At 42.2% G+C, this 14,747-nt stretch overlaps 1 protein-coding gene across 4 annotated transcripts in view; it reads right to left on the bottom strand.

Moving 5' to 3' along the window:
• Window positions 1-357: 357 nt before the first annotated feature.
• HORMAD2 (HORMA domain containing 2) overlaps window positions 358-14,747 on the bottom strand; it is a 179,801-nt gene continuing 165,411 nt past the window's right edge. For 3 of the 4 annotated variants that reach the window (XM_049866863.1, XM_049866861.1, XM_049866862.1), the window contains one exon: window positions 6,096-7,130. In XM_049866863.1, coding sequence (XP_049722820.1) covers window positions 7,026-7,130 — 105 coding nt within the window. In that variant the 3' untranslated portion in view covers window positions 6,096-7,025. Of the gene's footprint in view, window positions 582-6,095; window positions 7,131-14,747 lie in introns of those variants that run through there. The other variant, XR_007514993.1, reaches the window with a different exon arrangement.

Consider the following 14,747-nt stretch of genomic DNA (forward strand, 5'->3'; position numbering starts at 1 on the left):
TATTAACTCATGTTAACTCTCACAATAACTCTGTGAGGAAGGCACAATTATTGCCCCCACTTTGCAGATGATGAAACAGAGAGAGAGCAAATAACCTGCCCAAAATTAAACAGCTTTTAAGTGGGATGTCCAGGGTCTGTAATCAGGTAATGTCCAACTCTGAACTCTCAGTTCTAACTACTTCCCTCTACTGCCTTCTGGGAAAGGGATTTATGAAATGTTCCCTTGCTCCAAAATATCACTGCTGAAATCTACCATTAATAAAAATGTCATAGAATTTTGCAGCTGAAAGAGACCTCAGTATTTGTCTTAGTTATCCAGTGCTGCTATAACAGAAATACAAGTGGATGGCTTCAACGAACAGAAGTTTATTCTCTTACAGTCTAGGAGGCTAGATGTCCGAATTCAAGGTGCCAGCTCCAAGGAAAGGCTTTCTCTGTCAGCTCTGGGGGAAGGTCCTTGTCATCAATCGTTCCCTGGTCTAGGAGCTTCTCAGCTCAGGGACCCAAAGGACACGTTTCCCTCCTGGTTCTTCATCCTTGGTGGCATGAGGTCCCCGTCTCTCTGCTCACTTCTTTCTTCTGTAACTCAGAGGAGATTGACTCAAGATACAACCTCATCTTGTAGACTGAGTCCTGCCTCATTAAGAGAACTGTCTCTGATCCTGCCTCATTAACGTCATAGAGGTAGGATTTACGACTCACAGGGAAATCACATCAAATGATAAAATGGGGGACGACCACACAGTATGGGGAATCATAGCCTAGCCAAGTCGACACACGTTTTTTTTTTGGGGGGGGGGCGTCAATGTTTGTTTAATAAAAAAGTAAACATTGAGTGAATAAAGATATCTGTTAGTAGACAATTGCGTCTAGAAGTGTTCAGAAGACACTTCTGACCTTGAGTCTGAAGAGTAACCAATTCCACACAAAATCACAATTCTACCCCTGATGTCTGTACATGAAAACAGAAAACATCTGCGCACACTCCCAGCTCCGATGCTACATGGGACATATGCGTATGTGCACGTGATTTTTTTTTAATAATTTTTATTGTGCTTTAAGTGAAAGTTTACAAATCAAGTCAGCCTCTCACACAAAAACACACATACACCTTGCTACACACTCCCAGTTACTCTCCCCCTAATGAAACAGCCTGCTCTCTCCCTCCACTCTCTCTTTTCGTGTCCATTTCGCCAGCTTCTAACCCTCTCCACCCTCTCATCTCCCCTCCGGGCAGGAGATGCCAACATAGTCTCAAGTTGACACATATTTTTGAGGGACACAATTAAATCCATAACAGTATTCATTTGGTTCAACTCTTACCCAAAGGGAAACCATTCCAGATAACTCAGCCTGAACACTTCTGGCGATGGAAATGCATTGCAGCCAGAAGCAGTCACCTGCTCACAGCTCTGATTGCCAATCAAAATAGTTAACTGTGGTCAATGCCTTCTGTGTGCCAAGCACTTTGCTACAGCATGGGAGAAAATTCTTCAATTTAGCAAGCCCAAGTCTGCCTCCCTGCAGATTCCTCCCTCTGGGTCTGCATTCTGCTCTTTGGAACTACATGGACTGGGTCTGTGGTCCTCTCCTCTTGGTGATAGACCTCATGTGTTTGAAGATAGCTACAAAGTCCTCCTTAGCCTTTCATCTCCACTGTTTATTCCATCTCTTCTCCCTGGTGGCATAGAAGTTAAGAGCTACAGCTGTTAAAGAAAAGGTCAGCAGTTCGAATCCACCAGGCGCTCCTGGAAAACTCTATGGGGCAGTTCTACTCTGTCCTATAGGGTCACTATGAGTCGGAATTGCGTCGACAGCAACAGGTTTGGTTTTTGGTTTCTCATTCCAAAATCCCTAGGAAAGATTCATTCCTCCCTATTAACAAGCTTCTGTTTTCAAATGCCAATATGGAGGCGGGCACATTAAGGTTAGACTGATGCTTTCCTACCTAGAGGAACTGTCCTGAGGGGACTGGAGTTTTGATTTGGGGAAAGGAATGGGTAGCATGCACGGTTCAAGAGTGGGCCTGAGGTTTGGAGGGGTGCTGAGGAAGTGTTGCTGGGCAGGCAAAAAGCAGCACTGGGATACTCAGTTCCTGTTGCTAAGGAAGAGGGCTGCCAGGAGTAGAAAGCAGTGACAGTGAATAACATTTGTTGAGCACTGACTTTAAAGTGTTGAAAACCAAAGATGTCACTCTGAGGACTAAGGCTGGTGAAGAATATTGAATATACCATGGACTTCCAGAAGAGTGAACAAGTCTGTCTTGGAAGAAGTACAGCCAGGATTCTCCATGGAAGCAAGGATGGGATGGCGAGACTTCATTTCATGTACTTTGGACATGTTATCAGGAGGGACCAGCCCCCAGAGAAGGATGCTATGCTCAGTAAGGTAGAGGGTCATCGAAAAAGAGGAAGACCCTCGACGAGATGGATTGACACAATGGCTGCAACAATGGGCTCAAACACAGCAATGATTGTGAGGATGGCGCAGGACCATGGGCAATGTTTCCTTCTGTTGTACATAGGGTCACTATGAGTCAGAACTGACTTGATGGCACCTAACAACAACAGTGACTGTGTGTGCTAGGCCTGGGCAGTTTGCTTAAATCCTTTAATCCTCACAACAGTGTTATTAGGTAGATACTACTATTATCCACACTTTACAGATTGAGTAAACTGAGAGTAAGAAAGATGAAATAACTTGTCTACAAAATGGCAATTAGGTTTGGAATGCAGGAGCTTTTTCTTAACTACTTTGTTAAAAGAAAGATGGAAAACTGAAAACTATCTTTGCTCACCCTAGAGCCGATTAGTGATTATCCAAATGGAATTCAGATGCTTCAGACTTCTCCAGCTTTCAGGAGTTATGTTTTCCTTTAATTCCCAAATCACAACTCCATAAAGTCCACTCTTATACCTGGCTTCTGTCTCTTAAGTATTTGAGTCCCCAAAGGATGCTTACCTGTTCCACCAGCATGTCCTAGATGATTCCGGCTATCTGAACCAGCCTGCCTCTCCACTCCTGCCAAAGGGAAACCCTTATACCGTTGGACCCCATGGCGCAGTTAAGGCCAGATTGTTTACTGAAGGCTCAGGGATAACATAATGGAATTATTCAGGGCTTCTGAAAGTTCATTTGAACCCCTGCTGAGAATTTGCATTTCTAAAAAGTTCCCAGGAAGTTATACGTAAGAATCACCTGGGGATCTTGTTAAAATGCAAATTTTGATTCAGCATATCTGGGGTGGGAATGCAAAGCTAGGTTTGAACTTATAAGAACCTGTCTGAAGCCCTGAAACACAGGAAAAGACCCTGAAGTGAATAGATCAGCCCATTCCCAGGACCACTGGCCAAGCCCTTTTCCAGGGTCCCCTATAGAGACTTCCCTAACCACCTCAACCCTCCCCTCCCACCCCACCACACACACACTCAGCCAGGAGTACTTGTGGCCCACCTCTGGTACAAAAGTCAATCTCAACAACTTTGACACTCCCAGAAAGTAAAACCCTATTTGTAGAGATGTGGTACATCCCTAGTACTATAGTGTCTTGTGTGTTGCCAGGATTCTGGAAGATGCATGCACCAGTATTTCAAATATCAGCAGGGTCACCCATGGTGGACAGGTTTCAGTGGAGCGTCCAGACTAAGACAGACTAGGAAGAAAGGCCTGGTGATCTACTTCTGAAAATTAGCCAGTGAAAACCCTATGGGTCGCAACAGAATATTGTCTGATATAGTGCTGGAAGGTGAGCCCCCTCAGGTAGAAGGCACTCAAAATGTATAGCGGCCACAACAATGCACTCAAGCATACTAATGATTGTGAAGATGGCACAGGATGGGGCAATGTTTTGTTCTGTTGTACACTGGCTCAACATGAGTTGGCACCAACTCCATGGCAATTGACAACAATAACAATGCTTCCAAGGAGAAGTTGGCCTTTCACACTGAGTGAGCAGATTAGCTCCTAGCACCTCAAGTCTCGCCATCTCTGTATAGGATCTTGACTTTACCACTGCATAACCAGAAGGCCCATTAATTGAAACTTTTCCTTTTTTACAGCCAAAACAATGATGTCCTCTATACTGTCCTAGTCTCTACAGAAACTGAAAACCGTATATTAAGTTTCAGTCAGGGCCTCGTTACACAAATCACACTTAAAATACTACCTTTTAAAAAAAGCTAGTACTTTCTAAAGAGGATACATTTGGGATAAACAAAGGTATTTCTCACTCGTATAGGACCTTGCCTTAATTCTTACAAGCACAGTGTGTGAAGTTTCATTTTATCATTTGGGTCCTCCTTCCAAATGATGATGATTAGAACTAAGAATTATTTTTGCTGCACAAATCTGTGGAAACCTCTAAATATCCAATACCTGTTGGGTTTAAAACCATAAATTGGCAATTTTAAGATAAATTGAAAATTGGCTGTACTGGTTCACGGAATTTAAAAACATACAACTTTGAATTCGTGTGAAGGCAACTTTGACATGATGAATATTTCCAGCCTCTTCCTGGCAGAGGTGAGCTGGAGAATGAAAGAACCCAGACACCAGAGGGACCCGAGAGAGGGGAAATGAAGGTGCGGTTTCAGTGCCTGGCTTCAAAGGCTGGCGGCAATCACAAGCCTAACCCGTCTCTTTGCAGCTAGACCAACTTTCTGTAAAGGCAGAAAAACCCCAAACGGTGAATTCAAATTTCCCTTGCATAATTTTTAATTTAACAATGTTCCAGTTTCCAAGCTATTGCCATCTAATCTTTGTAATCACACTGATGAATCAAATGTAGTCAGGGGGTAGGGAATGGCTAGTCTAGTACCAGTCAGGCTTCCCAGTGTGGGATCTAGGTTTTCATTCTCACTGAAGTCCCAGATCCTTTATGCGCTGGTGTGTATTCATCCCATTACTACTAAGGACAGAAATGAATAGACAAAAGATCTCTTTCCCCCTGATAAATCATTAAGTAAATAGAATTGAATACCCTCCAATCTTGCTAACTGATTGCATATATGAACTATGCTGGGTAAACCCAGCTAGTTCACTTTTCTGTGATTATCAGATCCTCTGGATAACAGATCTCCTCCCCAGTATGCCCAGCCACTTCTCTCCGCTGCCTCTTCCAGTCACTGCATCAGATAGATGCATTCCAGCTATTGTTGAGGGAGAGGGTGTTAATAAAGAATAAAATCATCACAGAAGTTTTCTAGACAGATCCAGATTTTAGACTGACTTAAAGAATCTATCAACCTCAGGCTAAGTTTAAGAAAATTATAAATACAGATTGAGAGCTAAGTTGCCCCTTTAAACAAAATGGGGGAAATTCAGGTTGACTAATTACTCCATTTAACAAATTCACTTTGAGAGACAAAGACTCCCAATCTTTGTAAAAAAGCTCCTTTGTGTTCAAACCCCTGCAGTGGTGGTAAGAGCTCAAAAGCTGCTCCTTATACAGAGCCAAACTGACCTCCTGTGGCTTTCACCCGTTTGGTTTTACATCTGTCCTCTGGAGAGACAAAGAACAAACCAAATCCCTCTACTAGACAGCTAATCTCTTTAAGTGATTTCTCTTAAAAAATTGTGGTGACTCAGGCCAGGCTACAATTCTATCAAGGATATAATAAACCCAATGCCTTTCTCCTCCTTCTTTTAGTGGCAGAGCAAGTAAAGTATATGTGAGTAGTTAATATGCTGGGAAAGGAGAATGCTCCTCCCTGGAAGTCCTGGTACTACAGCCCAGTTCAAGACCCCGCTTTGTAAGCCACTCCTGGGCAATCGGAAGCGGATGGCGAGCATCTGGGAAGGGGAGGTGCTAGAAAGTCCAGCTCCCTTGGATCTTCCTCTCTGTTGCTACCAAACCCAGCCTTCTGCTGGCTAATGTCCATATCTGTTTATTTGGCCCCAGAGATTCTCCTCTTCGTCTAGGTCAGAGGTCTGAGGTTCTCAATCTTTTATGTGCACAAGAATAGAACAGTCTTCCGCAGGGCTGCACCCCCTGAGATTTTGGTTTAGTAGAAATGAGGCAGGCCTAGTAATCTGTATTTTAACAAGCACTTCAGTGCTCATGTTCTCACTACACTTTGAGAAACACCCATCTAAGTAAATAAACTTTCCAGTTTGAAAAAAAAAAAAAAGTGGAACAGAAAAAAACCTTGCATTTTGGTTTTATTTAGCTATAAAGCACACATACTTAAGATCATTTATCTTTGCCTTATCCATTGAAATTATTAAATTCCATGTTATATAAACAATAAAAATAACACTTTAAGTCATTTATTATTCATTTAATTCTAATCATTAAGCCTATCAAACTTCTTCTGGAATAAGAAGGGGTATGACAGCATCATCTGCAGACTGATAACTGAAATGTTTGTCGGGAGGCATCTAATATTGGCCTTAAGAAGCGAGCCAGACTCCTGAACTGCAGCATATTCCCCTGCCCTAAATTAGCGGGCAGACAGGCCTTGGGCCCGCCAGAGTTGAGGAAATTTACAAGGAGAGTATGTTTAGGTCCAACGCTTAGCTGATCAACCTCGTGACTGAAGTTAACACATAAATCAGGCCTGGATAAGCACCACCACACACATCCTATGCAATTCTGTGGGAGCTCTAACAATGCTATAAAAGGTTTCCAGTGCACAGGTTACAACAAGCTAAAACATTTCACAGTAGTCTAAATGCCTGGGGAGTTTAATTATGCAAAGAAAACCCTTCTTTCCTTTGAGAACAGCTTAATGCTTTTCAAAAGAGCTGCTCGGTTCTTTTACAGACATAAAGGGTGTCTCATCTTTAACTCAGCCTTGAAGCAATGCTATCCCAAGGCAGCTCCAGTGACCTCGTTTCCTCACGGCAAAGTGAGCCCAAGTCCTACCCGGCAATTTAGCACTTAGTAAACTGACTAAAAAAGTTAAGCAACAAATCCATAAAAAGATTTTGGTGATAGGAACTTACTTTCCTGCTAAGACACTTCATGCATGTTTGTTGCAAGACACAATTACTTTTAAATAAGCGTAGTGAAGGCATCAAACTTCATTTTCTGTTAGGGACGAAGACTTTCACTGGCTCGCTGACCTTCCTCTTCTTCCTGGGGCTCTCCAAACTCTGCTGACTGTACACAAAATCCATTCTTTGAATCTGTGAGAATCACCAGAGACAGACACAATTCAGCTGAGAGTTTGACATCTGCACAAGGCACACACAAAACAGGCAGACCATGCGTTAATCCCTCTAGCTGCGTAACGGATCCAAACCTGCTTTCCTGTGGGCTGGTTTGGCCCTGCACGAAGGCCCTGATGCCAGTATCAGAGTCTAGTATTCCAAGTTTCAGGAGCTGAGGGCCCCTGGAGGCAGCCAACTTCAGGGACGGCTTTTTGGCTCTCTCTAGTGAATTTAGCACATACAACTCTTTAGGGAAGGGTTGTCAAGATGTGGGGCCAAGGAGCAATTAAAGGTCAGGAGAGATCTAGGGCACTGATTACTTTAGAGGCAAATATAACTTCAGTTCCCATTTCAGTTAGCAGAGACATGCAGCCTTGCCCTTCCTACCGTATGTTCAAATTAGTGAATTAGGAAGGACCGTGGCCCTTCTGATTGGAAGGAAGTACATGTTATTGATTAATGGGAAGATTAGTGGACAACCATATACATCCACTTTATATGCTTGTAATAAATATTCCATCGTTGGGCTCAGCTTTGTTAAAGATTTTAGGACTTATTTTTGCTTAATTGAGGGAACACCTGGGTGCATTATAATCCGTCAAACAATCCCTACTTCCTGATATTCCAGGATACAGATAGAGGACATTTTCATATTTTCCAACCACTAGATAGGGGGAAAAGTTTTTCCACGTCCTCTATTCTTTCTTTGGTAGGAGAATAAAATAAGGTACAATGTGTGGGTGTGTGGGTGTGTGTGTATACACACACATACACATATATATATATATATATTTTTTTAAGCAAGATTCGTCAGAGTATTTAGAAGAGGCTCCAACATTATGATCTTTTTTTTTTCTTTTGATATAGATGCAGGTTGTTATTGATACGCTATTACCACAAAATAGTGAGAATGTCAACAAAGAACTTAAGTACCATTTAGAACCAAAGATAGGGTCTGAAAATGGCTGATTTAAGAACCAATTTATATTTTAGCTTTAAAAAGTGGTTAAATTCCTGATCTCGGGAACCACAAATTCCCTTTGGCTTAAACCAAGACATGTTGTTAGCTACTGCTGAGTCGGCCTTTGATTCGTGGTGACCCCATGCACAACAGAACGAAACGCTGCCCAGTTCTGTGCCATGACCCTGATAGGCTGTGGATTGGACCACTGTGATCCACAGGATTTTCACCGGCTGATTTTCAGAAGTTGATTGCCAGGTCTTTCTTCCTATTCCATCTTAGTCTGGAAGCTCTGCTGAAACCTGTTCAGCATCACAGCAACATGCAAGCCTCCACGGACAGATGGGTGGTGGGTGTGCCTGAGGTGCACTGGCCGAAAATTGAACCTGGGTCTCCCACGTGGAAGGCGAGAGTCCCACCACTGAACCACTTCTGCCCCCAAGCCAAGACACAGACTATTGCAACAGACTATGTAAAATTTTTTAATTTAAAATTTTAAACAGTAAAAGTCTGAGAAAATAAATGAAGCTGCTTACCAAATAACTGGTTTGCTTATAAAGGTAAAAATTTGAAATAGCCTGCTCTAAAGGAGAGGAAACAGAAACATAAAAACCCAAAGCAGAAAAACAAACTTCTTTATCTAGGAGATGAATTTGTTAGTTTGGTTATAAGAAAAAATACTTGGTAAAATTTCGTTTGTCTAAAAATGTTGCTTGGATATGTTTTCTATCTGAACCAAATTATCCTCACTTCTTTCAAATCTGGGTATACTGGGAAGAAGAGAAGGTGGGTGTATAAATTCTTGAATGATGAGTTGGCCTGATGGTTTAATAATTTTGTTCTCTTTTTCTTCTATTGCTCAGTAAACCAGATTTTTATTACAAGTTGCAGAACAGCAATTTTATTGCAGCGAGTTAGTCAAAACATCTTCAATAATGTGTACAATCTCAATGCAACCAGTGAGGTCTGGGAACTCTCAACGGTTTATAGAAACCAGTGGGTTCAAAAGCAAGCATGTTATTATTAGTCAGGGGATGCTTCCTAACATAGATTACGTGAACGGTACAAGCCAACAGATTTATCCATACAAAGGAACATCTGAGAAACATTTTTCAGGTGTATTCCAACTGGCTGAGTTTGCATATGTGATGCTAAAGCCAACCAGCCAAGCAAACGGCCAGCAATCAGCAGGCTAGACAGATTACCTGGATGATTTGAGCTGCATCAGATAACTACATCAAAGGACTTCTATATTTTATGCTATATTTTAAAAACGTAGCTTATAAAGTGTTTCTTGTATGCATATTAACAAGAAAGCTACTATGATTCATTCACCAATAGAGCCTCAAGAGTAGAGCATCTAGGTAACAGCAGAGCATTTAGAAAAAAGCCCTGAAGACATGCGTTCTGCTGTATGAAATTTCCCTACTTTCCATTTTTGGTTTTGAGAAGCCAAAGAGTAGGCTTTGCCTAAAACACAGATAGCCAGATAACTCAGGAGCAGTACTTGGGCAGCACTGGAAGTGGTCTCTTATTCTAAACAACTCTTTCACATATTACTTTATTTTTATTTATTTTTTTTAATTTTAATGCTTGTTATTTGAATGCTCTCACAGAATTCTATCTTTCTTGACTTTTCTCCACATTCTCTACACTCTCTGGATGACTCATCGACTCCTAGGAATCAATTACTATTAAAAAACAAAAATTCCCACATTTTTATGTTCAGTCTAGATCATATTTCTGAACTCCAGATCCATGTATGTGTCCAACTGCCTACTAGAAGCCTCCATTTGGATGTTTCAAAGAAAACACAAATGCATATGTCCAGATTGGAATTCATCATCTTCATCTCTGTGCCTACTTCCAATCTTTGTTCTGACTCTGTGCAATTCCCCCCAAAGTGTCCAAGTTAAAAACCTGGGAGTCATCTATGATTACGCCATCATTCTCACCCCAAAAGTAGGATCAGTAATTCCTATTGATCCTACCTCTGCAATCTCTCTCAAATCCACCCACTTTTCTCTATCCCCATGGCCTCTACTTTAGTCCAGGCCAACATTATCTCTCCCAATTACTAGTCCAACACCTCCCCCCTGCCAACTCCCACCAATACTCTTCTCTAATCCATTCTCCACTCTGGAGCCTAAGTAGTCCTATGTGCATGTCTGGTCACATCACTCTTCTGCTTGGTCATTCATTCATTAATGGCTTCCTCGTGAGTAGTGTCACTTTGAGGACTGAGGTATGCCTGACCCAAGCCACAATATTTTCAACTGCCTCATAAGCATGTGAAAGCTGGACAATGAATAAGGAAGACTGAAGAAGAATTGATTCCTTTGAGTTATGGTGTTGAAGAAGTATATTGAATATACCACAGACTGCTAGAAAAACGAACAAATCTGTTTTAGTAGTACAGCCGAACACTCCTTAGAAGCGAGGATGGCAAGACTTCGTCTCACATACTTTGGACATGTTATTATGAGGGACCAGTCCCTGGAGAAGGACATCCTGCTTGGTAAAGTAGAGGGTCAGTGAAAGAGAGGAAGACCCTCAACAACAGTGGCTACAATGATGGGCTCAAGGATAGCAACGACTGTGAGGATGGCGCAGGACTGGGCATTGTTTTGTTTTGTTGTACAAAGGGTTGCTGTGAGCGGGAACTGACTCGACGGGACCTAACAACAAGTGCCGTCAGGGTCAAGTCCAAACTCCTGTGGCTCTGGCCTGTCTCTGCTACTTCACTGTGCCTAGGCTTACTTAACTACTTGCAGTTCCTTCAGATGGGCCCTGCTTGTTCCCCTCGGGACTTTGCCTGTAACGCCCACTCCCATACTCCGCTATTCCCTTCTTCGCCTGGTCCAGGGTTAGCCCTAGAGCTTCTTCTGCTTGCTGGTCTTCCCTGACACCCTCTTTTGTAGCACTTACTACATGGTATTTTCAGGTCCACTTACCAGTCTTCTAGGCCAAAGTGTAAACTCCTTGAAGTTAGTGACAATATCTTAACTGTCTTTGTATTCCCAATTCCTGGCATCTGGTAGGTGCTCACTAACTTTTGGCTGAATAATTGAATGCATGGGCATAGTGGTTAAGTACTACAGCTGCTAAACAAAGGGTTGGCAGTTCAAATCCGCCAGGTGCTCCTTGGAAACTCTATGGGGCAGCTCTTCTCTGTCCTATAAGGTCACTATGAGTGGGAATCGACTCGACAGCCCTGGGTTTTTTTAATACTGAATCTGATTTTAAGCCAGGCACTGTGCTAAGCCCTAGCACCATATGTAGTACCATATTAAGATGAATAAGACACAGTTGCTCTCAAGGATTGAGTCTTATAAGCGAGAGGCATTTAAGCACCTGATTACAATATAATGCAATATAACATAATGCCATAAAAACCATAGTAGACATTTATTCATTCATTCAGCAACTATTTTGGAGTGGGAACTATGTACATGGCACTGTTCTAGTTGCTTAGGATACATCAGTAAACAAAAGAGATAAAAACCCCTGCCTTGTGCGTTTGACAATCTGGTCATATTTCTTTTTGGCTTAACAATTTCCAATGGCAGCCCCATTGCATTTAGGATAAAGTCCAAGGTCCTTCCTTACTCTGGCCTTTAAACACCAGCAGTGGTTCTTTACATCTGGGGTGAGGGGTCATAGGCTGACTGTGAGAGCCTGATGAAAGCTATGTACTCTTTCCTCAGAAAAAAGTACACACCTCCACTCACACTCAAACCCCGTGGCAGGCAGTTTCAAAGGGTTCCTAGCTTCCCTGAGTACCTCTCAGGAAGAGTCACTTCCCCACAGCTCCTCCACTATACCTCTTACTCTGTGCCCTCTCAGTGTTCTCATACCTTCCTTATTCCTGATTCCGCACCTTCGCACATGATGATTCTTCTGCATAAAAGGCTCTTCCCCCCTCTATCAGGCCTCCCTTTTGCCTAGTTAATTCCTACTCAGTCTTCAGATCTCAGATGAAAAATTACTTCCTCAAACAGATTCTCCTTATCACATCCCAATTAATTTAGGTTCCCCAATCACGCAGTCTTTTTTTTTTCTCTGCATATATTTAAACCTTATGAGGTTTCATTTATGTACCATAAACTGCAACCATTTAAAGTATACAATTTGATGAGTTTTGACAAATGTGAATACAGTCAGTCAAGATACACAAGATAGATAACATTTCATGACTCTCTGAAGATTCCTGCAGGTCCTTTGCAGTCTATTCCTCCCTTCGCCCCCAAGCCCAAGGCAGCCATGTATCTGCTATTTTGTTAGTATATATTAGTTTTCAGTTTTCTAAAAATTTACACAAATGGAATCATTCATTACGTGGTCTTTTGTGTCTGGCTTTTTTTATTCAACATAACTGAGACTGATCCATGTTGTTGCATGTATCAGTAGTTTGTTACCTTTTATTGTCAAGTATTATGCCATTGCATAGATACAGTACAATTTAAAAAACCTATTCCCCCCTTTTTTAAATCATGATACATATATATACATACATACATATATATACGTGTGTAGGTATATATATATATAGAACATTTTATTGTGCTTTAGGTGAAAGTTTACATAACAAATGTGTTTTCCAATAATGGTTCTTACACTAATTGTTCCATGACACTGACTGTAATTCCTGCAATGTGTCAGCACTCTCTCCATATCCTCCCTGGTTCTCCGTTTCCATCAGTCTGGTTTCCCTGTGCCTCCCTCCCTTCTTATCTTTGGTTTCAGGCAAACGTTGTCCTTTTGGTCTCCTTTAGTTGATTGTTCTAAGGAGCACATTCTTCACGGGTATTACTGTTTATTTTATAGCCCCATTTATAAGACTACAGGGCATCCTCCATGACTGTGTCAGTTTCAAGTTAAATCAAGTATCATCATGCACTCTTTATAGAGTTCCAGGAGGTCAGGGATATGCCTGTCTTGGTCACATTTGTTATCACCAACATCTAGCTAGTGACTTGCACATAGTAGGGCTCAAGAAATATTTTTCATGCATGAATGAATGAATGAATGAAATTTCAAAGAGCACTCTATTGTATTGGAGGTATCAAGTGGGTGCAGGGTGATCAGTCACGCAATCAGGTGTTGTCAGGTTGTAACTTAGGTGGCAGTGGAGATGGAAAGAAATCAATAGTGAGAAAAACACTTAGAAGGTAGAGTCAGAAGGATGGCCAATTGGATATGGTGGAGGAGAGGGAGGTAGGTAAATAATAACTCCCAGTTTCTGGCTTGGCTAACTGCATGATGGAGGTGCTGTTCTCTCAGGTAGACAACAATGGGAGTTTTGAACCTGCTGAGTTTGGAGTGCCTGCAAAACCCCCAAGTGGATATGCTGAATAGCCAAAAAACCAAAACCCAGTGCCGTCAAGTCAATTCCGGCTCATAGTGACCCTACAGGACAGAGCAGAGCTGCCCCATAGGGTTTCCAAGGAGCACCTGGTGGATTTGAACTGCCAACCCTTTGGTTAGCAGCCGTAGCACTTAACCACTACGCCACCAGGGTTTCCTTATGAATAGGCAACTGTATATAGAAGTCTGGAGTTCAGGAGAGCAGTCTGAGTTGGAGATGTAAATTTGAGGGTCATCAGTATATAGAGGCTAATTAATCCCATGGCTGTGGATGAACTGCTTAAGAGATAAGCCTGTGAGAAGAGTAAGGGGCCAGGACATAGCCTTAAGGATCTACAACATTTAGAGATTAGGTGGAGGATGAACCAACAAAGGAGACTGATAGAGTCAGACAGATAAAAGAAAACTAGCAGATTTTCATGTCAAGAAGGCTAAGATAAGAGGGTTTTAAGAAGAGAGTACAGAAAAAAACGGGTGGTGGTCAATAGTGTCAAATGTTGAGAGGTCAAGGACTGAAATAAGGTCCACGTGATTTAGCCACATGGCTGAGGTACACTGGATTGGTGGGTGCAGAAGTCACCTCGAAGTCAGCTGAAGAGTCCAGAAAAGATAAAAGAAATTGAGACAGTAAGTGCACAAAGTTTTGTAAGAGTCAACAAGGAGTGACCAATTCAGTCTGGAGAATTCAGAGAAGCCTTCTTAGCAGTAGAGGGGACGTTGAGCTGGGTTTTGAAGAATGAGTAGGAGTTCATCAGATTGGAGGTGGTGATGGGGTTGGGAGACGTCATTCTAGGCAGAAGGTTCACCACCTTTAAAGACACTGAATCATGAAAAGACATGGAAGGTATACAGTACAGTGAGAGATGCCCCTTATTAGATGGCTTTTCAAGTTAGGCGTTATGTCTCCAACACATCCCTGATAAAACTGTACATTCCCCTGGGATTATTACCCAATATGATGTTAGAGTAAGTTAATTTATCAAATAGTCTTCAAGCAGCAGCCTGCTGAGAGCAAGGCCTCACAGGCTTTGGAAAGAGAACAGATAAGTTTCAATATAGAAACAGCAGTTTAGGACAGAGTACTTACTTTGCAGTAGGAGGTAGACCTGCATGGGGAGCAAAAGTAGGAGGCTGGGTTGGGTGGGGGAAAGGGAGGAGCAGCTCCAGACAACCAAGAAACATGAAGAGTACTTTAACTGCCAAGGGGTGGGGGTGGGGGGAATGAGAGTGTGGTAAATTTTGCTAACTTTGAAACTGTCAGGTCA

Source organism: Elephas maximus, chromosome 22, assembly GCF_024166365.1.
Source record: "Elephas maximus indicus isolate mEleMax1 chromosome 22, mEleMax1 primary haplotype, whole genome shotgun sequence".
NCBI lineage: Eukaryota > Metazoa > Chordata > Mammalia > Proboscidea > Elephantidae > Elephas > Elephas maximus.